Genomic DNA, 23,128 nt, shown 5'->3' with positions numbered 1-23,128 from the left:
ATGAAACAAAAAATAGGCAGCTGACAGTGACCACATTTGACCTCTAGTCCACTGGTAACACCATCGATCACAAGTTACTGACTCATCTTATGACTGTAATCAGAGTAATTAGGACAGTCCTTTTGTGATTTTTTTGTCCTCAAAGAAACCCCAGAAGATGTTTTTCCGGCAATAACACTTGCTGAAGATGACTACACTCTTCTTCATTTTATTCTCACTTGTATGTTCTGAAGTAATTATCACTGAAGGACAATATAAAATATTCTGAACATGTTTAATCTACTCAGTTTTTACATCATTTTATCCTATTTAAGAAATACTGATACAAGGCATCTCAGGCAAAAACTGGAGAAAGAACACATTAGTTCAACCTGCAGCTGACTGAAGTAATGATCTGGGAATGAGGAAAGCAGCTGAACTGTTTTGGCAAAGTATGTATCTCTTCCACTGACTTACAGTCCTTTCAGACAGTTGCTGTGCACATGCTTTGGACTGTTGTTGGCTTCCATGGGTTGGCAGCTGCAGTTTTGCTCTTTTCGGACATGACTTGTAGTAGTCTAAGCTTCACCTTCGTTTTTCTTCTGAGAAGAAACTACTGGTCCCCACTTTGGTCCAAGGTAACTTCAGTGACTTAACTTACAGGGCACATAGCACAGCCTTTTAAATACAGTGCAAGTCCAAAACTGCACCTTTTAGGCAACTGCTGAGATATTGGTGTTTCAAACTTTGCTGTTTCCTTAGGGACTTATACTGGCATCAATACTGTTTAACATCTTTATTACCAGTAAGGCTGATGGGACAAAATATATTCTTAGCAAGTGTTGTAACTTTAGCCCAGCCAGCAACAAAGCACCATGCAGCCGCTCACTCACTCCTCCCCTGTGGTAGGATGGGGAGGAGAAAATACAGCAAAAAGCTCGTAGGTCGAGACAAGGACAGGGAGGAATCACTCACCACCTATGGTCACAGGCAAAACAGACTCGATTTGGGGGAAAAATAAACCAATTTAATTTGTTAACAACCAAATCAGAGTAGAATGATGAGAAAGAGAACCATCTTAAAAACACACCTTCCCCCCACCCCTCCCTTCTTCCCAGGCTCAGCTTTGCTCCCAATTCCTCTACCTCCTTGCCCCACGCGGCACAGGGGATGCAGAATGGGGGTTGTGGTCAGTTCATCCCACATTGACTCTGCCGCTCCTTCCACAGGGGGAGGACTCCTCACACTCTTCCCCTGCTCCAGCGTGGGGTCCCTCCCACGGGGGTCAGCCCTCCATTGAGTTTCTCCAACTCAAGTCCTTTCCATGCACTGCAGTCCTCTGTGAACTGCTCCGGCATGGGCTCTCCCCAGCCACCTGCTCCAGCGTGGGGTCCTCCATGGGCTGCAGGGGAATCTCTGCTCCGCTGTTACCCTCCATGGGCTGCCGGGGGACAGCCTGCCGTCTCACCACGGGCTGCAGGGGAATCTCTGCTGCGGTGCACCTCCTCCCTCTCCTTCTTCACTGGCCTCGGTATGTGCATGGTTGTTTCTCTCACATCCCACTCCTCTCCTCACTGGAGCTCCTCTTCTTCTTCTCCTCCTCCATCTTACTCCCCCAGGAGTCTTTTTTCCCCTTCTTAAATATGCTATCACAGAGGCACAACCACCATTGCTGACTGGCTCGGCCTTGGCCAGAGGTGGGTCTGGATTGGAGCCAGGGAAGCTTCTAGTAGCTTCTACAGCTTCTCCTGTAGCCCCTCCCTCGCTACACAAACCCAACACAGCAAATTTGTGGACAACACCAAATACAGGGAGAGTGGTCAATAGGCCAGAAGTCAGGGTCTAGACAGGCTGGACAAATGGAACCTCATGAAGATCAATGCAGGAAAATGCAACGTCCTGCATGAGGGCTAGAATAACCCTGTGCAGCAATACAGGGTGGGCACTGGCTGGCTAGAAAGCAGTTTCGCAGAAAAAAGAGCTGGGTGTCCTGGAGGACAATAAGATGAACGTGAGCCAGCAGCGTGCCCTTACAATAAAGACAGCCAACCACATCCTGTGCCGTATTGCAAGAGTGCAGCCAGCAAGTCAAGGGCTGTGATTCTTCCCCTCCATTTGGCGCTTATGAGACCACATCTGGAGTACTGTTTTCAGCCTTGGGTGTCCCAGTACAAGACACAATGACATCCTGGACGTTGTACATTCAAGGCCCACCAGGGTGGCTAACAGGCTGGAACACCCATACGAGGAATTGGTAAGTGAGCTGGTTTGTTCAGCCTTATGAAAAGACTATGGTGAGATCCTATTGCTGTCTTCAAAGACAGAAATGGACTGTTCTTGAGGGTGCACAGTAATGAGATGCAACAGACATAAGTTGGAACATGAAAAACTCTAACTAGATATAAGGAAACAATTTTTTTATTTTTTTTTTTTTTTTTTTTTTTACTATGAGAGTGGTCAACTAGTGGGGCAGGTACTTGAATAGGTTGCAGGATCTCCATCCTTGGAGATGTTCAAACTCAACTGGCCAAGGCGCTGAACACTCTGCTGTAATTGGACCTGCTTTGAGAAATACTACATGACCTGTAGAGGTCCCTTCCAACCTACATGATTTTTTGAATCTATAAAAACTAATATTGTACTTGTATACTTAACTTTACAGACATAGTATTTCTAACCCCCTGCTTTAGGTTCTAAGAGCCTAGTGGTATTTTTGCATTAAATATGGCATACAAATCACCTACGTGACACTCCAAAAGAATGACTGCATGGATGTAGATTAGGATTTATGCAAAAGTATGATGCTTTAGAGGTATTTAATTTTTTTTAATACTTAAAGTAAATGCATCTACCATCAACCAGGCCTTTTCCTGTAATGTCTACGAGTAGCATGAATAATGGCCCAAGCCAAAAAACTCTTCCTGCCAGCCAACAGTCCCCAAGGACTGATCTGCAGTTCAGTTCTTACTGTCCAAAATTAAACAAAAGATAAAACAAACATTCAAGTGCAGATTTTTTCAGGATAATTTTTAAAAAGTTGGCCCAGAAGCATAATACATAATTCATCCCTAACTCATCTTCCAAAAGAGTGAATTTTTTCATCTAAGAAGAATTTGACTGCTTTTTCTCTGCCAAAGCTGTTCATCTTCTCACAGACATATCCTGGAAGTTAGCTTGCAAGCCATTACAATGTCATAATTTGATTAACTGGAAACAACTGAAAGGGAAGAAGGAAGGGTGTCATACTACATATTATATATAGTGCCATTTGATCAACTTTGTTGATCACTGTTGATGCAAAGAAACTTCTGGGCGCTTCGGTGTACCTCATTTTATCAAATCCAAATCTTCCAAAATGGGGACTTGTAGTTGGAATTATATTGGGATCCAACACAGGAGAGAAAGTACTAACCTATGCATTCCTATGAATCTGTTCCACTGAGATGTTAAGTTGCTGCATGCTGCTGCATCTTTTGCGGTATCCAGGTACCCTTTAAGATCAGTTCAAGAACATGACGCAAATGTGCTGAAGTTGGTGAAGTGCAGTTTTGAAGAGTACCAATTCAATGATCCATGCGGAGGTGCTGCCACACTACTTCAATGAAAGTCAACATTTTTACCCATTGATGCTGTTCGGATGGTTAGAACCAAAGACTTAATTTCAAAGAGGACAGTAAATATTAAGCATTTAATTCATATCTTGGTAATGGGTATTTGCAGCACAGCGGAAAAACTCACCATTTAAATCACTTCTTCCAAGTTCTTCCTCATTCCATTTCAAGCTCTCCCCTCTTACTTGGGGAATGAGTTTGAGTCAGCTACATTTTATTCAACTGCTGTGTCAGCAAATATGCTGTCATTAAGAGTCTCTTGACAATGAAGAGCTGGGTCTCCTCATCTGCATATTGAGGGGACCAAAGCACTTCACCCAGTTCACATAGCATATTATTAACAAAATGAGGAGTCCTGTAAGGGCAGTGCAGGTGCACAAGCTCAGATGAGGTGAACACTTGTCCATTACAAATTTGATGCATCTGAGAAGAAACACAGGCATCTTCCCCTATCCTCACACTGGGTGAGGAAGCTGCACTCTGATTTATGGTACCAGAGGCCAACAGGGTAGGTACCAATGTTTAACATTCATTATCCCATTTTAAAAGTGTGTTTAGTTTTTTTCTTTTAATGATGCAACTGAAATCTCGAGGTCTGTAGGACAAGTACGGAAGAAGAGAACAGGACTACATTTGGCCTGCTATTATCATCCCAGGTATTTTTACAATGAAAAAATGAAATCATAAACAAGGTCTTTAATAATAAACAGCAATAGCTTGAGAATAGGTAGGCCTAGTTTCAATGTTTAAAGCTAATTAGTAGCTTGTCTTCCACATTTGCCTTTCTGGATACTTTCTTTATAAGTACTGTTTCTAAAACTCCTTGACAATGATGCAGTCTTTTCTCAGATCTTAACAACTTCTGTTTGCAAGATAAATTTAAATGAAATGCAGCACCATTTCCCCTCTCCATTCAGATTTTTACCGATACGATTTTTATTGGCAATATCTTGTGAGTAGAAAGGCGAATAGTCATCTGATGAGGGTAGTATTTTTAAGAAGCAGCTATAATTGTAGTAAAAGATGTTGAATTGATTATTCTAGAGACAGATCTATTAGATACAAGAACAGATACAAGAGGTATAAAGACTGTACAAGGTGCTACATTCCTGCCTGTGACTTTAACAATAATATGGGGACAATAATTGCTCAGAACAAGAAATTGTTCCAAACTTCTATTGCCATTCAGTCTTCTGCATATCTGCTGAGGCTTGAAACAATTCCTTCAGTTAGGATGTTACCTATTACAAGCCATGAAAAACAGGAACTTTACAATTTGTTTCATGTAAGCCACTGAATAACCAGAAATCATGTCGACAAGGAAGGAGACTACAACAGACATATGACAGTGGATTTATGGGGAGAATTTCACATCTGCTTCTGTGATCTATAATGTGTGCTGAAGAAAGATAGCAGAATAACATCCTGATTGTTGATTAATATTTTAGGTATTGAATTTTCTAAACATTTTTAGAAGTTAGATCTAAGCCATGACGTTCAACCCCTTCCAAGAATCTAAATATGATTGCTGATGATTGCATTACCCTGGACCCCATCACCTCTTGAAGTAAAAGAAGCTTTTCTCTACCAAATGTTTACAGGTCCTCTATGATCTTGCTTAGAGATACTATTCTTCACTTATTTCCCTCAAAATTATTCTCTTGTATTAAAAACAATATTTCTCATTTACATGACTACATGGCATGTACAAAATATGCAGTGTAGTCTGTAAAGCAATAGATTTCTTCCAGAATAGATAATCTATAAATAAATCCAAATTTTCATTTTAGTTATTAAATGCATGTGTGTGTGTGTATATATATATATAAAAAGCTGCATGCAGTACCAATGAGGCATCCAAAAAAATCTGAATGCTGTTGGTTTTAAAGAAAGCTCTATGCTAGTTTCTTCAGAATATTTATTATTTTATGAAGTTGACTAATGGAGCAATAGGACAAGAACAACATGGAAAAGTCAGCTGCAACAGCAAATAACAAAATAAAAATACACACTTTCTCAATCTTTCTCATAAATAACAACATACTGTTTGAGATATTCTAACAATAACCATGAAATACTGCAAAAAGCCGTACCAAAAAGTGAGATAAGGGGTATTATGACATACATGTTGCTTTATCATTGAGTGCTCATGAAGAAAATTAGATCCATTCAAGCATTTCAGTTTGGAAGGTTGTCACACACTAATGGCCTATGGTCAGAATACAGAATATAAATCTTCCTACATTTTTGAGCTATTCAGTTGTCCAGGCTGCACATTACCAGTAAAACATGGTGTTTCTACACACACTGCGTCACTGATGACAGCAATATGCAGGTCTTAAATTGCAGTGAAGAAATAATTTTCAGAGATGGCCGCTGGAAAAGGTACTATGAAAACCTCTTCTGGTAGTTATTCTACTTCAGAAGATTTTAAACAAACAAACAAAAAGCCTTCCTTCCTTTCTATAATGCAAACAATTCATTTTGAGATATGAATATAATTTGCTTCTGTTAGTTTCCTTTTTTTGTGAAGCATCTTCAGAGATATTTTAGAAAACCAGCAGAAGTTAGCTGAAAAATGTAGGCAGCATTAATACCAGTGAGTTTTTCAAAACAATGGTTTTGTGCTTGCTGTTTCCTTAAAAGAATTTATTAAAAAAAAAAAAAAAAAAAAGCAAGCCTATTCTAAAGAATCCTTGAACTAAATTTTGGTGAAGTTTGATTTCTTCTAGAAGAATATGTTAAGCTTATAAGTTCTGCTTCATTTTAAGAAACTAGTACATCACTAAATGCCTCCATGAATAGTCTTTTAGCCATTTTCTACCAGTGCTGGTATAAAAGCTCTCCTAAATCAAGTCTTATTAAAAGAAAGTTAATTTTTACTAACCCTTTATTCAAATGTGACAGCATTCAGACAGTGAGAGAGCTTCAGCATAATGGAAAGCCAGTTTTATCCAAGTCATAGTATATAAGAAGGAATGATGCATGAAAAAATTGAAAGGAAGAGAAGAAAATGAGGTGCAAAGAGCTGCTTTATAGAACAGCCAGACTCTGGAGGATTCTTCAAGCATAACAGGATTTGCCTTCTGAGCAAGAATCTTTGGATTACCAGACCTGAACAACTGAGTAGAGTTCATGTAGAAGAGAAAGGGGGAAAAAAGACCATTGGAGTATATCAGCACAAGAGGCCATGGCTAAATACAGTTTTCTGTGGGCATCAACAAACAGGGTGCAATCAGTACTGTGATGTATTGCAACTTGAATGCATTATTTCTTAGAGCAAAGTTACTGTACAACATCTTAACTGGTCTGGCACACTACCACCTACCACTGCCTTGGTTTGCCTTTAGCATGTAAGCCATACCCAGTGTATCGCCAAAATATTATTTCCAAGAGTTGTTATACAAAATCAAGCACTCTAGCTCTTTTCCCAAGGTGTAATTATTATTTCAGTTTATGACAAAATTCGCTGTACCCTCTTTAGGCTTAAGGACTTTTCTAGTCTCCCACAAGGACTCTTGATTTTGTAATCTTTTTCCAGTCTTAGAATTTTGTAGCCCGTTTAGCATTGACCTAATCCAGACAGCCCACACACCCTCCAGGCCTCCACCTCCTAGGATTCTGCCTTTGAGTTCTGGAAAGTTGTCTTCTCCAAGTTCTCCTCCCAGTAGGGTTCCTGCTGGAGAGCCTGACCCAGAAATTCAGATGCTACAGTATTTCCCAAGAGGACTTGTTGTTAACAAATGTTGGCATGACATGATCTCTGGATTGATCCTCCTTGAGGAGTGACCTACACAAACTTTGACAAGGCTGAGGTCTAACACCCAGAAAGGGACAACCTGTTAAGTCTCCTAATTGCAATACTGTTATTTCTCCCAGGGAATATCAACAGTTAGTGAAAGTGTATGAACCACCTCGGTTTCACCTAAAAAGCTATGTATGATTTTCTTTTCTGGCAAGGAGCACTTACCCTGCTGCCCCTGCGGTGTTTGTGAGATGATGAACTGTGCTGGCTGCAAGTTGGTTGTTGGATGCACCAACACAAACTGTTGCAGGTTGAGATTCTGCTGCTGAAGCTGCTGCAAGTGCTGCAAATCCTTAAGGAAACAGGGGAAGGGGAAAAAAAAAAAAAAAAGAAAAAAGAAAAAAGAAAAAGGAAAAGAAAAAGAGCTGTGTGTTAGACATTTAAGTCAGCCATGGCTCCCAATGTAAATAGATTACCTATCAACCAGTTACATTCTAACATTTAGAGATAAAAGTGGATGTCAAACACAGCAGTCCTGCTACTGAATATCCTTTAGGCTGGCAATTTGAATTTCACTGTCCTTCATAAAACCAAACAAAAATTGTTTACCAAATAACCCAGCAAAATATTTCCAGCACTGTTCTGCTTTAAAAAAAAATAAAAATCTATCTCCCTCCCCCTCAAATGCAGAAGTTTTCCAATACCTCAGACTTATTTTTTGAGGATGCAACTCTGCTACAAAATTCATTGTTGACAAATCACGCATATTAGCTGGGATCTATTTTTGTTTATAACAACAACAATCTGCAATTACCATTCTAATCAGCAACGGGAAAGCAAAAAATTACAGATTCCTAGTTTGCACTCTGGTTGTTCAGGTCAAATTTCAGGAAGTAGCTAACTCAAATAGTAAATAAATATATTTGGTTAGTTCTGAAACAAATTACAATAAGCGTAATAGACATGGCTATAATTAAAGGTTAAAAGGAATAACCCAAAACACTGCACTATTGTAGAACCCTACTTTTATGTATTTAAACCATTCAGAACTATTAATTTTCTATAATTAAATGACTGGTCTCAATGTAAATGCTAATCTCTGAGAAACTGAATCATCAAGAAAAATGCTTCAACTTGCTGTTTAGCTGGGGAATGAAAACATAGAGAACTGCTTAAAAATATTCCCCCCAAACTAGCCTTTTTCTTTTCATCTTCTCCAAACAGGACAATAACAAGAATAACTGAAATTTGAAAATTGAAGCACAATGTGAAGCCAGTCAACATAACAGAGGTAATCTATGAAAATCATCTATACACATGTGTAGAATCTTTCCATCTTTCTGAGAAGAAGCTGTTTCAAAATACCTGCCAAGCAGGTGGATAAAAGCCTGAAATATTTCCCACACTTACAACCTCTCATTAAACAAACCAAACCAACCAAACAAAAAACCTCCCAAAACTCTATTTCAGTTAAGTTACTCAGATACCAGGATACCTGTTTGTGGACAGATATCCTCTTCTGGGTCCAACTGTGTCAGAAGATGTTAACAACGCCAGTTCATTCCTAAACAGTGCTCAATCTGGCTGCTTGAATGGAACTGCTCGTTTTAACATACTTCCTAGCATACTTGAGTTAAAGTGAGCCAGACTAACAAAGACCTGCTTCTTAAGGCCAGTAAAGTAGCCCCAATACATTTTGACTGATGCAGGTTACTGAGCACTCACACAAGCTGCTCAGCCAGCAGATGTGAAAGGCCATTAACTGCCAGCAATGCAGATGGTGATGGAAAGTCAAGTCAGACTGACAAGGATAACTTTTTATCTCCACAATACAACCATATGAAGAATATAGTTATCCATCTATGACCTTACATTATTTTAAAACTGTTAAACTAAGACTTAAAAGTTGCCACAATCTCCTTCTGGGGAAGAGGGGTGGGGAGAGTCAGTGGGTGGAAAGGAAGACTAGGGAGGAAAAAAAAAATAGAGTCCATTGATTTATGACACCATAGACATGCATTATAAAAAAAGGACTACTTAACCTGCATTACAAAGACACTGGCCATCAATCACTTAGGCAACTTGGTCATGTTAAGTCAAAAGCATGCTGTGTAATAATATGGTAGACAGACACCAGATGGATTGACCAAGCACTGCTCTTACAAAATGGAAGTTTCCATTTCTTAAAGAGAATGGTAAAATTTTAAAAAGTGCTCCCCAGCGCAACAGAGTGTTTTTAAAGTTGATAGCATTGTTTGCTTTCAGAAAATTTGAGAAGTACTGCAACCATTCCTATGAAATCAAGGCCAATTTCCTTCCTAAAAAAGAGAGAGATAACTGCTCCAGTTTTTCCCAAGAACTCCATGTTTCTTCTGACTTCATATCATAAAGTTACATTGGTCAGAACTGCTACTAAAAACTCTTACTTCTTGAGCCCAGCGTGACATGAACCTCCACTCATTTATTCATTGATTTTCAATGCTCTACTGGTTACCTTTGCAGATTGAGCAGACCCTCCAGCACAGAGGGGCTCATACTGAATTAGATGCAAGGACTAGATGCAGAGGAAGAAACAGAAATAGAAAGAGCAGGGCAAGCTGACTAAGGCTGTGAACGCTGGGTAGAAGAAAAAGAAATGAAGAGAGGCCGAAGGATGAAAATAGATGTGGATAAGAGAAAAAGTGGAAACACAAAAGGAAGAGTTGGGAAGAAATTTTTGAAGGAAGAAGTATGGACTGAAAAACATAGGTTGAGGACGTCCCCCACCAAAAGAAAACGAATGAAACCCCCCTAGATGACCAAGTAGATCTCAGATGATTTGAAGAAGCACCACAGGAGATGGAGTTACATACAAGAAGGAATACAAAGAAACAGTGGCAGTGTATTTGTAAGATCAAAGGAGGAGAGCTTTTTGTTTAAGACTATAGTATTCATAACACAGGGTACCCAGCTAAGACATGACAGCTCTTATCATCAGGCTTTTACACTTTAATATGAGAAAACTGTTTTTAAATTGAGGCCTCAGGGATAACTGGTATAAGCAATCTTATTCTGTGCATCTGCCTTGGTAAATGGTATCTTGGCTGAGTCTTGTTTAAATACAGAAATATAATTCTGTAATGCAGAATGGAAACGATACCTCCAAGGCTAATCACTCTTAAATAGCCCTACCAGCCCCTCAAATTCATTTGAAATCCAACTTTATTTCTACCTTGGGAAAGTTTTATTATTTAGTTAATTGTAGTATTACAATAAATCTCCCAATAGCAACCATGCGAACAACCCCGACACTATCTTCCTATACTGAACTTTTTTTTCCCAATGGTAAAATCTGTATGCTAGCACAAGCACATAGAAAGAGATGGAAAGACTTTTGAGAAACATGCATATCTTCTGGTGCTGCCTAACAATTTAGAAAGATCAAAACAATCCAGCTCCTACCTCAGCAGAATAATCTGCCAAGTGCTATGTCTTGACATGAGGAAGTTTTTTCTTTTTTTTTTTTTTTTTTTAAATCATCTAAAGTTCTAAATTCAATGCCATTATCTCTAGTTACAACTTCAGTACAAACTTAAGCACCTTTGTCATTTTGAGTTTTACATCATATAAACACTGGTCATGGATCCTGAGAACAAGTAAAGTTTACAAAGAGCTCCAAAACTTCTACAACTGTGTAGTGACAATTTAGCATCAGCCCAGCAGCAGCACTAACATCTTACCAGACTGCTGCAGCAGATACTTTACATTAACTGCAGCGCACATTAAAGTCATGCTTGTGCAATTAGTTAATTAAAATAAATACGGTAATCCCTCTGCTGCAGAGACCTGCCAGTTAATCAATTATTCAAAAATCATCAATTAAAACAAACATTTAGCTATTTGTGTAATCAGCTATATGTTTACAATAGCAATGCAAACAAAGCTGAGCACTGTTTATAAATCGTTGTCAAGATGGATGAAAAAGCATGGTGTTATCCACCTACAAACCTAGACAGTAGAAGTTTTCCATAAGTATCTCAAATTATATCCAACACCTGCACAAATTATGCCCCGCACCTTCATCATAAGAAGCAGCTAACAAGATTAAACCAAGCTACATTTATATATCAAAATAACCTATCCTAAAAGAAATTATTTGTGAAGTCAAACATTTAAGTAATTAGGAATGCCAGAAAACAAGTGAAACTTTAATTGTTCCCCTTGTGCTACAAATACACATTATATGGTGGCAACTACATGATCACATGCTATTTTTCATAGAGCCTTTAGCTCATCCACGTGCACAAAACAGACAATGCTCACTTCGAAGCTCCTATTTGACAGCACATGCCTGATCTTTTCAATTCTTCTCAAACACTTCTCTGAAGATTTTGTAAGTTCTTGAGAAAAACCCAGTACTAAATTAATAATTGTAAATGCTTCACACATTTTCATAGCTTCCCACTGAAGTGGAAGAGCGGGATTAGCAACATCTCACACATGCACAACAATGCCTTCAAAAGTATCCACTAATTTGGTGGCACATTTGACAAATGTAAAGCCAGCAAGTTCAAGGTACAGATTTTATTAATATGAAATTTTAATGCTCCGCACTTCAGTAAAGCCGACCTCGCTATCTTAAGCTGCACACCTGGAAGACAAGAGGCACACACCTGTGGATCACTTACATTTAGGTTAAAAGACTCACATAATATCAAATGGGAACTCTGACACAGATGCACGGAGAGATGTTAGAAGCTAACCATCAGCTTCCTTGACAAAGACATTTCCCAGATTTCGTGAAATCTGTCTGTATTATTGGCTACAGACAAAGGCTTAACAAAATTAAGAGATGGTCTTGGGAGTTGAGTTTCCTTGAATGCTACATCCTTGAGTCATCTCCAGATCATGACAGTGAAGTAGGATCCTTTGGTAAAAGAAATATTAATATATGGTCACATGAATTGTCACAGTGCACCAAGAAGCTCAGTGTGAGGGGTCTGTGGACAACATCGGTACTGGCCTTTTAAATGTGGGATGGCATCACTCCGGCCTCTGTAAGGACAGCCAGAGAGGTCAGAACTTTTAGACCAACACCACAGAAGTTTGCCACTTCAGCTAATAAAAAACTGATAACACAACCAGGCTGTTATTCAGCTAGTGGAATAGCACAATAAAGGAATAGCACATTTCACCAACGGACTTCACAGATAATTGCGACATTTCCATTCTTTTACTTAATCAGCCCTCATCTTCACTTTTTAGACACTTCATCCCAGTTGAATGCAAGCAAAAATAGTCTGAATAGAAAGTGTCAGACAGTCTTAAAGAACCAGCTCAGTGTAAGAAGCAGCAACTTTGGAGATTACATACATACTTTGCACAGCTAGACTAATCAAACTGAAATATTACGTACTGAGAACCTTAATCTATGGCAAGATGGACCTCAGCATCAGCAACACAATTACCTACTAGTAGTACTCAAGACGCCTATGCTGTACATTTGGTTTCCCTTGTCCAGAAATCTAAGGAGTTTCCACACTACATATGCTAAACATAGAGTCAGTGGCGCTGCATTCTCCACACTGAATTAAGCCAATCCTGGAAGACCCAAGAGGATCTTTGATGCTCCTACTAAGCAGAACTTCCTTGGCAAGCAGTTCATCGGAATTATGAATTAATGGGTCTTTAGCAGCAGACCATAAAACTGGACAGATTCTGACACCAGACTCATTCTGGCAAGTTTTTCTCTAGACACACAAGAGTGCCCATTCTCTGTCACTGAACTCTGAGCATTAAGCACCAAGCCAAAATAGCACACAAATATGTCAAGTCAAACTGCCTTTCTTCAGCTCTATCATTTTGCTGTTTGGATGTAACAAGCATCCTTTGTGATATGTAGGTATCCCTTCCCATCCATACAGGTCTCGACAAGTGTCATTTCTATAGGCATCTTTCTATACCCTTTTTTCTCCTTTCTCAAGCTAACTACAAGGAGGAAAATTCAGAAAATACAGCATCTGGTCAGATTCTGGAACAAACTCAGAAGCCTAGTGGAACTGATGAGCAGCTGGTACGCATTCTTTCCTAAAACTATCAACTTCAACCTCATCAGCTAAGGATGCATGAGGAAAGACTAACAGTACTCAAGGACTCTAGAAACTAACTGAATAAGGAATAAAAATATTATTTGAATGATGCAATTAGTCAAACCTCTTTATTTTCCACCCTCTCAAGCCTCAAGGCTCACCTGTGCAATCTGTATTGGCTGAGATAGAGGGATCTGCGTCATCGGCGTTGCAGCAGAGGCCGAGATGGTGGCACCAGCAGCGCTGTGCTGCTGACTGGCTGAATGCTGCACTGCAGCTGCCAGCAACTGTGCCTGCGCCTGTTGTAGCAATAACTGTTGCTGGGCTGGCGTCAACGTGAGCTATAAATAATTAGAAAACACAGCCATTAATAATGGAAAGAGCCACTTCAGCTACAAAGTCAGTAAGGACAGCTGGCTACTCAACACAGTGTAGGAACCAACCTACCACAGACCTGACATAAACCAAACCGCACGAACGCAAATATTTGCACTTACTGGAACCTACAGAACCTAACTTTACTCCTAAGTTTTCTTCACAACTCCACCAGGAGGTTCAGGAAAAAGGTAATTAAGTAGCAAGCAAAAGAAAAGAATCAGTATTGCCAGGATTTGAAAGGAAATTTACACCCAACAGAACAGCAAGTGATTAGCCAGATGAATGAGAAGCAGGAATGCTGGCTATGGCTACTGAACAAACTGATAACACCCCAGCTGCTTCACATTAGCATGAATCCCTGCCATATTCCATCATTTCCATTATGCCCTAAGATATAAGTAAAGAACATGAGCTCCATTTGTTTCTCTCCAAGTCTCCCCATCTGCTTTTTTTTTTTTTTTTTTTAAATAGAGTTGGCAAGTTTACATCCCTTCCCTTTCCCAAACACACATTATCTCTGTGAAACAGGTGGCAGTAGTCTCTCCTTTACATGTAAATGAATCCTGATGCCCATATTTACTACAATCCATATCTGCATAGGCCTGGAGTTTTGAATGTTTCACTAATGCAGACAATCATAAATTAAAACAAACAAATATTTTTTGAGAATGAGAAAAATAATAAAATATGCTGGGTTTTAATAACGTCTTAAAACAGTCTCACTTCTAAAACTTTCAAATGTGATTAACCAAAAACTAAATAAGATGTTTACTTACACACTAGCATACGAGAAGATTTAACAATTGAACATGAAATTAAGACATTGTTTCATTCAAGTGTAGAGATGATCTAACCTAATACTTCAAACCATAAATACATTGTTGGAGCAACTGCCCTAAACTCCGTATTAACATGCAAACTCTTAAAACTGCGAAGCTGATTACATGGAAGCAAACTCTTTAACCAAACCAGCCCATTCACAAAACTTGCTCTTTTTTTAAATGACTGAAAGCATTTACAACAATTCAGAAACACCAGTAATCCTAAACCAACAGTTATTCCATAATTAGTCTCAAATTACTCCCATTACTTGCAATTAAAGAACTCAAAATTGGTAGGTTAAAACAGAAGGGTTGAATAGACTTAAGGCAAGCACTAATATAGTTACTTAAAAAGAAATGTGTTTGAGAAGAGGAACAATGTGTCAGCAGTTCCCATCATTTTTGTTCTTCACCCAGCTATCTGATAAGATTTAGTCTCATGCTCCCATGCCTCATTTTAATCTTGAAAAAAAATAAAAATTCCTTTTTATGACATCAGTGACTTTCTTATTTCTACCCACACCAGGTTTTAATTTCATTGCAGAGTCAAGGTCGATACTGAGAACAGAAAGAAAGAAATTTTTGGGGGTGGGGAGGAAGCAAATACTTTGCAACAACAAAAAAAAAAGATTAAAGTCTGCTTTTTTAATAGGAAGATATTTTCTGTCCCCTCTTTCACTCAAGTTTCTTCCTATGTTAAAGGAAATGACAATAACCTTCACTGACAGTTCTACAGGGACTGCCGTAGATACTGCCATCATTTGCCAGACAGGAGGCTTACTGCAGTATACTTGGGTAAATCTTACCCCAGTGATCTGTCCTCCGGCCAGCATGAGCTGGGTCTGGGGTATGGCCGCCTGCACTGAAGGCTGCTGGGAAGGCTGGCTTGGCTGCTGAGAGTCCCCAGATTCTTCATTAGATTTAGACTAGTCAAAAAAAAAAAATACAACTCTTTATAGTGTAAAACAGATGTTAATGTATAACACTGCTATCTCAACACTGCACAATAAAAATCTTTCATCTGCATACAAAAAGCCCTTGGGTTTATTTTAAGAGTGTGTTTAAGCAATGGCTCTATGTGCCCACCATCTCAGCTACAATTGCTCAAACATGTCTGTAGGTAATGCAGTTTAAACAAAACAAAAAGACTCTCAGGTCTTTTCTAACTCTTTGACGTTATTTCCAGGTCTCATTTCATTTTACGCAATGCAACTGAAGCTGACACTGCCTTTCACCATAAAGAAAGAAAAGGTTGTTAAAATTATTCATTGCCTAAAATCCTGAACAACGGAAAAAGGGAAAGGAGACTGTGTTTCCATTTTCTGTATCTGCATCCTGCACCTCTAAGTTATCATACTGTTGTCTCATATGGAACTGGTTTGAGAAATCCTCACAGGTTTATCTACCTACAGCAAGATGCATAATATATACAGTGCTTTTAAATAATCAAAGTTTTAGCATTTATTTAATTGAATGCTGCTTTATTTTAAAAGATTTGGGTGTTGGGTTTTTTTTCTGGTTTTGGTTTGTGGTTGTTTTTTTTTAAACAGAAGAAATTGTGAAGACATGAGGGAGGAAATGCAAGTGCATGAAGAGGGGGAGAGAGTTTTATGATAATTAAAACTGGTTATGCAGAACATTAAAATTCTGCATAGATTTGCATATTTTCCACCACCTGTTTTGGGGACTGCAGAGCAGGCTAATTAACATAAAGGCTCTGATTAATTCTGCCAGTCATTGAGCGATAATTACAGCGCAGGACTGTAAACATTCTGCACTGGAGATACAGCCTGTTTGCCAACATCTCTCTCAGGGATGGAAGTTTACCATGGCAACCAAGGCAATTTTCTGCCTCCTTCCTCTTAGAAAGGAAGGTCACTATACCTCCTCTTCTTTCCAAATTGTTATTATGTATAAGTGGGTCCACATTCTAGTGCATTTCATGTAATGCACTACCTACATTCTTTAATAACAAGCAATACTGAAACCAGTTTTCAATAAAATTGCATCCCTTGCCCCTTAATATAGTACTGAGAAGAAGTGGCACGTTAACTGATATACTGAAGTGTTCAGCATCATAAAGAAGTTTGAAAGCTTAGTTGTCTCACGTACATTATTAAACAACAATTACTCTGACTTATTTTGAAATCACTATGTGTTATTTACACAAGCAATCTACACTAGCCACATTACACAGTAAATGTTACATTATAATCCTATATTCAGCTACCAGAAGTAAGGACAAATTGCAAAGTAATACTTGCTATGTTTAAAATAAGTGAATAAATGGAAGAACATGAAATATTCCTGGAGTTTTATAGTTTTCATGATACAACACCTGACTGAAATTCAGTATAAAATTACAATCACTGCATGTTTTAAACAACTCCAGTGTCTGAATGTTTACAATCCTGAACCTGATTTACAGTTATAAAAATATTATTCCTTCATACCTATCACGTGCAAGACCAGTCAGAATGAAAAAACAGAGTAACATATCGTAGGTTAAAAACTCTCTCTAATGGGACCATAATGCTGTTTGGAATGAGAGAAGGACGAGCAGCAGAAGGAAACTGTTTTTACCTGTACATTTAAGGACTGAGCAGCAGCCTGTAAACTTGTTCCAGCGAGCTGGACCTACAACACAGTGTAAAAATGGAAACGAAATCATGTAGAATCCACAGAAAAAACTTTAACAATGCAAAAAGAACAACCTCCTCACCCACACCCCAACAAAAACTCCCCCAAGAACAATGCATGCCCCTCTAACACCTGAATCAGTGAAATAGGGGTTGTGCTCCAGGCTGAAAAAAATCAGTAAGACTCTTCTACACTGTTATTTGTCTAGCTCTTGCTGAACGTATTCCTGCCTAGGGATCTAGACATTATCATGAAATTGAGTTGAAACAGAGCATTTTGGGGTGGACAGGCTAACTATTCCTATTCCCGGCTTCAGGGGAGGGCGTTTAAGCTCTACTCATCATCATCCTTCTAATATTTCAGAATGGGTCTTACCCCAAATATGTACACTGCATTCACCCGCTTCCTTATACGACAGAGGAGCAATCACCTGCATAGCACAAAACCCACAGCATAAACATTCTTCCTCAAATCAACCCACTTAAGTATTTGCAGTCCTCAGCTACTGAAAAGAAGATCTCAATACAGAGGACTGGAGACACTTTACAAAGGCTGTATTGATTCAGGTACACTCAAAACTTGAATTCAATGTTTGTGATTAACAGGTCCAAAGAAGTTCTTGTGGGTTAGCAGTGAAGAAAAACTGATGCTTCAGAAAGTGAGATTTTTAAAGAGTGTTATTTTATCTCTAATAAGGATTTTCTCTGTACAACAAATGCTGAATTTTCATTTACTGAAAACTGTTTTAATCAGTCTCGTCTTGTTTCTACCACCACTCCTACATAAAGAAGGAATGCTATGTAATTAATTACCAACACTTTCAAAGGTCAGAGTTACAGCCTGTAGTGAATTCCATCTCTGGCCATGTTTGAAAACCACTGCTCATTTGAAAACCAGGCAACACATCAGGATACAATAAAGCAAAGCAAAATGTAGCACTCTTGCCTCTATAAAAAGATGTCCCATATAATATACATCACAAAAGAGAGTCCACATATCTGCAAGCACAGGAAGGAGAGTTTTAATTTAAATTGCAGTACATAAAATTAATAACTGAATATTCAAACAGGCAACCCTTAAAGAGTCACCTCGGAAGTATTTCCTACCACTCTAGATGAAGGTACTAGACTTACTAAGCATGTTCTACATCTAAGCAAACACTCCCAGAAAAGCTCCTCCTCATCACAAGCAAAATATAGTTTGACGCAGTTGATGTAATCTGAGCTTTTAACATGAATTAACAGCAGAGAATAATCTAAACAATAATAGCCTGCCATCCAAAAAATATACTCAGAAATAATACTTTAAAAATTACATAATAATTAAAAAAAACACATAAAAGACTACAAATGTATCTCACTCAGGTACAGGCAGCATATTCTTGAAAATCTCTTTGACTGCAATTTGGACACCCCTTCCACCACACAACAAACATTTTCTAATTAGAAATTAAACTGTTCCTGAATGTTGCCTACAATCTAATATCTTGTATTAGTCTGGAGGAAAGCACTGTGTGTTAAGGCTGAATAACACCCCACTAACAGCAGCCACACTAGAAGAGGACAGTTTGACAATAGATTCCCACACACCTGCAGGTGCATAAAAGAATAGCTGAGATTTTCCTTTTGAACTAGAGTTTCAAGAAATGAATCACACTTTATCAAACATGAAGTTATAAAGATCCTGACAACTGTTTAAATAAATACATTTCCAAAGCAAGATAAAGCACTGTGCTAAATACAATTACTGTCCTGGATCAATCTATATAACAAAATGAAGACTAAAACAAACACACAAAATTCTGCAGAACAGCTGTATCTGTCTCCATGTTAAACACATACTGGCAACCCATGAAAACTAGTCAGCTTCTCTCCACATAAAGGCAGCCTACAACAGCCTGTTGGTTCAGCAAATTCAAACACTGGCACTCCCTAGGTCCTATATAACCCAATCTACTAGGAAAATTGTAATTATGTGACAAGAGGTGTGGAATGTTCCATACAATAAAATGGCAGTTCAGAGCTCTTAAAAGAGGGCATAAAAGCTTCAGTACGTCAATTATACCACAATAACTGTGCAACCTCAGACCTCAAACATTCAAGGTTAGCCAATTAGGTACAGTATTTTAAAGTTTAAACTTGGTGCTGAGGAAGGGAAAGAAATTAGGACATTTGTTTTCATACATCAAGTGCGAACAGATAAAAAACTACAAAAAATGCCCCTTAAACTTCTCTTCACCTAGGGATGCCCCATTTTGCTTCAGCCTACATCTGAAGTTCAGCTTTGATTCTCTAAACACAGCAGCAGCGGAACAGAGGGACAGTAGTAGAAGCCTGAATATCATCTGACAAACAGGTCCTTGAAATAACTTAAAAAAAAAAATTAAAAACCTCACAAACCATATATGCTTAGTAAGTACGATCACTTTATATTTCTAGTTAATGTGTAAGAGCTTGAAAGATTGAAGCATGGTGCTCACTACCATTCAACACCACTTCTGGTTTCTTAACTAGGTAGTGACAGTTTCAGAACCTTGGCAGCTGTTGTGCCAATACAATCCTTTAGCAAAAAGACTGAATTTTACCTTGCCTTTCAACTTGGTATCTCCATTAAGATGTTAAACAAAACAAAACAAAGCAAACAAACAAAAAAAAACCCCAAAACCAACCAACCAACAACCTTAAGCATTCTCAAGTCCCCAAAAAGGGGCTTTCTAGTTCCCCCAAATAGGTCTCACCCTATCTTGACGTATTCTGCAGCCTAATGCAATGAAGTGAGTGCCACAATAAGAACTTTTTCCCATCCAAGCTATTTAAGGATGTGGTCTACCCATACGTTCCTTTACCTGACTACATATCATTCACAGAAAGAGAGAACATGGAACATACAAGAGCAGCTGCGTTCATACCTGCCCGAGTCTCCCCTACTTTGAAATGGGTCTTCTCTTACCTGATGAAGGTGCCCAAGGAAGGCCTGGGCCTGGGCTGTAGAGATTGCTCCTCCAACAGGCACAGGCTGCTTTTGAAAGTCCAGGCCATTTGTTTGCGTGCCTGGAGAAAGAGATATTAAGAACTATTAGTTATTACTTCTATGAAATGGAATAAGAATTAATATTCCTAAGTCTCCTGTTATTCTCTCAATACTATGTAGTAGAAAAATACTCTGAGAGTAACAAGAATTGAAGTTTTTTACTGAAGGGGGGGGTGGGGAAGCAGTGTCACTTCCAGACTTTGGTAATATAGCATTTGTTAGCTGAACAAAATCAACATATTTTCTTTAGCTTCTATCATCTTACCTACTCTATGTACACTATTACCCCATCATTCTCTACCACGGTTTGAGAACCAAATGGGTGCATGCTGCTAAGGTTAAACTGTGTTTCCATTCTCCATGCACTCTCTATCCAGCAGCTGAAGACTATCTTCAAGTTCAGAAAGTGGCAAGAACAAGGTTCATATAAAGTCACCTTTCATTAAAGACAGGTAAAATAATACTTGATGAAAACAGAAGTACTGTATATACATAGCAGTTATGGGCCATAGTTTTACTCTTTTGATAAAAGATACCTCCATATTTCCATGAATACTTGTGCAGAGCTCTCATTACATAAGATAACTGCCTGGGCTTGCTTTTGCTCTCACCCACTTTCATGTAACTAAAAACTGATTATTTTCCTACATTTTTGTTGTCTTCTTCCTAAACAGCTCAGAAGACATGAAAACCCCCCAAACTATCCCCAAATAATCTCGTTGTGAGAAGAAAGAAAAAAGAAAAAAGAAAAAGAACATTTTTTCCACAAGAAACTACCACAGAATTCTCTTCTGCCAAGAGGAACTATAACTACACACTTTTAAGAATCATTCTGTGGGGAGATGATAAAATCAACATTAGGGATTATCAACAACTGGTTTTGTACGTTGGGTATTACTACCTACAGTGGCTAATAACAAGAAGGGAGACTCTGAGTGTATCAGGCTGCGTGGAATTTCTAGAACAGATGATGCAATCTTAAAAATTGCGTGACTGAAATGAAGTAAAACCAGCTTTAGACTTGCATGTTTACTCTTCATGACAATCAGATTTTGTGCAGTGCCTATGGACAGGTGTTCAGCTAACTCCTACTTCAAAATTCCTTCCATCATCTACATTTTTCACCATAAAAATCTAGGTTATCTACTAAGCAAAAGAGAGTCACAGTTGTTAAACAACAACGGGTTTGCTATTCCTTAGAAACATCTGCAAAAGCAAGCAGGCATAAAATTTAATTAGTAAAATACACTATCCAATATTTTACATTGCTATTTTGACCTACAAACAGCTTACACAGATAAAATTTCCAAAGATGGAGTCACCGTTCAATTAAATACAGATACATGTAGGTAGTCAAGCTTTCTAGCAGCCATGTAAGGTATACCTAAGGTGGCCCTTTGATGCATCTTTGGCGGAGGTGCTGTGGGGGAAGAGTTGACCTACTCTCAAATTTTTAATTCTACGCTTTGGGCCAGGGTTTACAGACTTAACAGACATATGTGCAGCCAAAGATCCACAGACATGTTAAAAATATTCAAATTTTAAACTACGTAAAATTATTTTACTTAATGAGTCTAAAATTCCAATCCAAAGTGAATGGAAGGACTATCACTGGTCTGAATTGATCTTGAATGAATGCAACTTGGTTGCATTTTTCCACAGAAAGGTAGATAGGAAGGTCTGCTAGAAAGAGCTGAAAGAATCTCATCTATTTTCATTCTTTCCAGTGAACTGCAGAATTCTCAATGCAGAAGGCCAAAGGGAGTGGGAAGATGATTGGATAAATATATAAAAATAATTCCTGACAAACAGCTACTGTAATTCAAGGGAAACAATCTACCACCTCCTCATTTAAGCAGATGCTTTGAACCAGTTTTCAACCTGTGGTCAGGGACCCCCAAGTACGAAAAAAAATACAGATAAGAAAACCTACTGTGAGGCAGACATTCCTCATTCCAATTGGAAACTTGCAGGGCTCAAAAAAATTATCCATTTCTGAGAGGACTAGCTGGAAGCCTCACCTTGAATAAAAAGGTGAAGCTGCTCTAGTTAACCATCTTCCAAAAAGAGCCTCAAATCACGATACCATATTAAAAGAGCACTGCTGTGCATGTGTGCAGAAGAAATGCTCCAGTTAGTGCTTCTGCTGACTCTTAATATGGAAATTTGAAACAAGCCTCCTAGGGTTGATAGTTTTGAACAAAGCAAGTTCCAAGACTGAGCTTAAAATTTCCATGGGTCCCAAAAAACAGTTTAGACAGGTACTGAAAGAAAACAACATTTTCTTTAAATTCAACCTTGAAAGACTCCAACTCCCTCTCCCCATGCCTTCCAAAACCAAACTTGGAGAAAAAAACCCCAAACCACACCTGTCCACTCTCTGTTCTACTCGCATCTTAAGCTTTCTTCAGTATTTGAAAGTACAGTGTCCCTTCCCCTTCGGATGCAGCCTTAGTTTTGGAAGGAATGCTACCCAGGTTGCTTGCATTTATCACAGGATGCCTTTGTCTTTTGAAGAACAGCAGGGAAAATGAACTTTGAGTCCAACATATGAGAGGCCTTGCTCTTAAGGTGCTCATAAGAATGTGACACCACTCCTGTGGAATCCAAGAAATCTGGTAAGGAGACTGGAAAATGGAGCTGTCAGAAGCAGAAGGTCAGCACATTGTAAGGACATGAAAGGACCAGAACACCACTTCTGCTCAAAATAAGAGTTAAATGCAAAAACCCATGGTGATTAATAGACATGGCAGATGCAATCACAAATATTGTGATTCTAACAATCCCAAGTATTTATGTCTTTTCCATCTCCATCCCAGCTCCCATAACTGCTAGAGCTGATCTAACAGCTCACCA

At 38.6% G+C, this 23,128-nt stretch overlaps 1 protein-coding gene across 3 annotated transcripts in view; it reads right to left on the bottom strand.

Moving 5' to 3' along the window:
- POU2F1 (POU class 2 homeobox 1) overlaps positions 1–23,128 on the bottom strand; it is an 83,710-nt gene that overhangs the window by 18,276 nt on the left and 42,306 nt on the right. For 2 of the 3 annotated variants that reach the window (XM_050915702.1, XM_050915693.1), the window contains exons 3-7: positions 20,192–20,292; positions 17,186–17,239; positions 15,409–15,528; positions 13,565–13,744; positions 7,561–7,687 (exon numbers count right to left, since the gene is read on the bottom strand). In XM_050915702.1, coding sequence (XP_050771659.1) covers positions 7,561–7,687; positions 13,565–13,744; positions 15,409–15,528; positions 17,186–17,239; positions 20,192–20,292 — 582 coding nt within the window. The remainder of the gene's footprint in view (positions 1–7,560; positions 7,688–13,564; positions 13,745–15,408; positions 15,529–17,185; positions 17,240–20,191; positions 20,293–23,128) is intronic. The other variant, XM_050915710.1, reaches the window with a different exon arrangement.

This window comes from Gymnogyps californianus, chromosome 1 (genome assembly GCF_018139145.2).
Source record: "Gymnogyps californianus isolate 813 chromosome 1, ASM1813914v2, whole genome shotgun sequence".
NCBI classification, from domain to species: Eukaryota; Metazoa; Chordata; class Aves; order Accipitriformes; family Cathartidae; genus Gymnogyps; species Gymnogyps californianus.
This window is presented reverse-complemented; position numbering and strand designations above follow the sequence as displayed.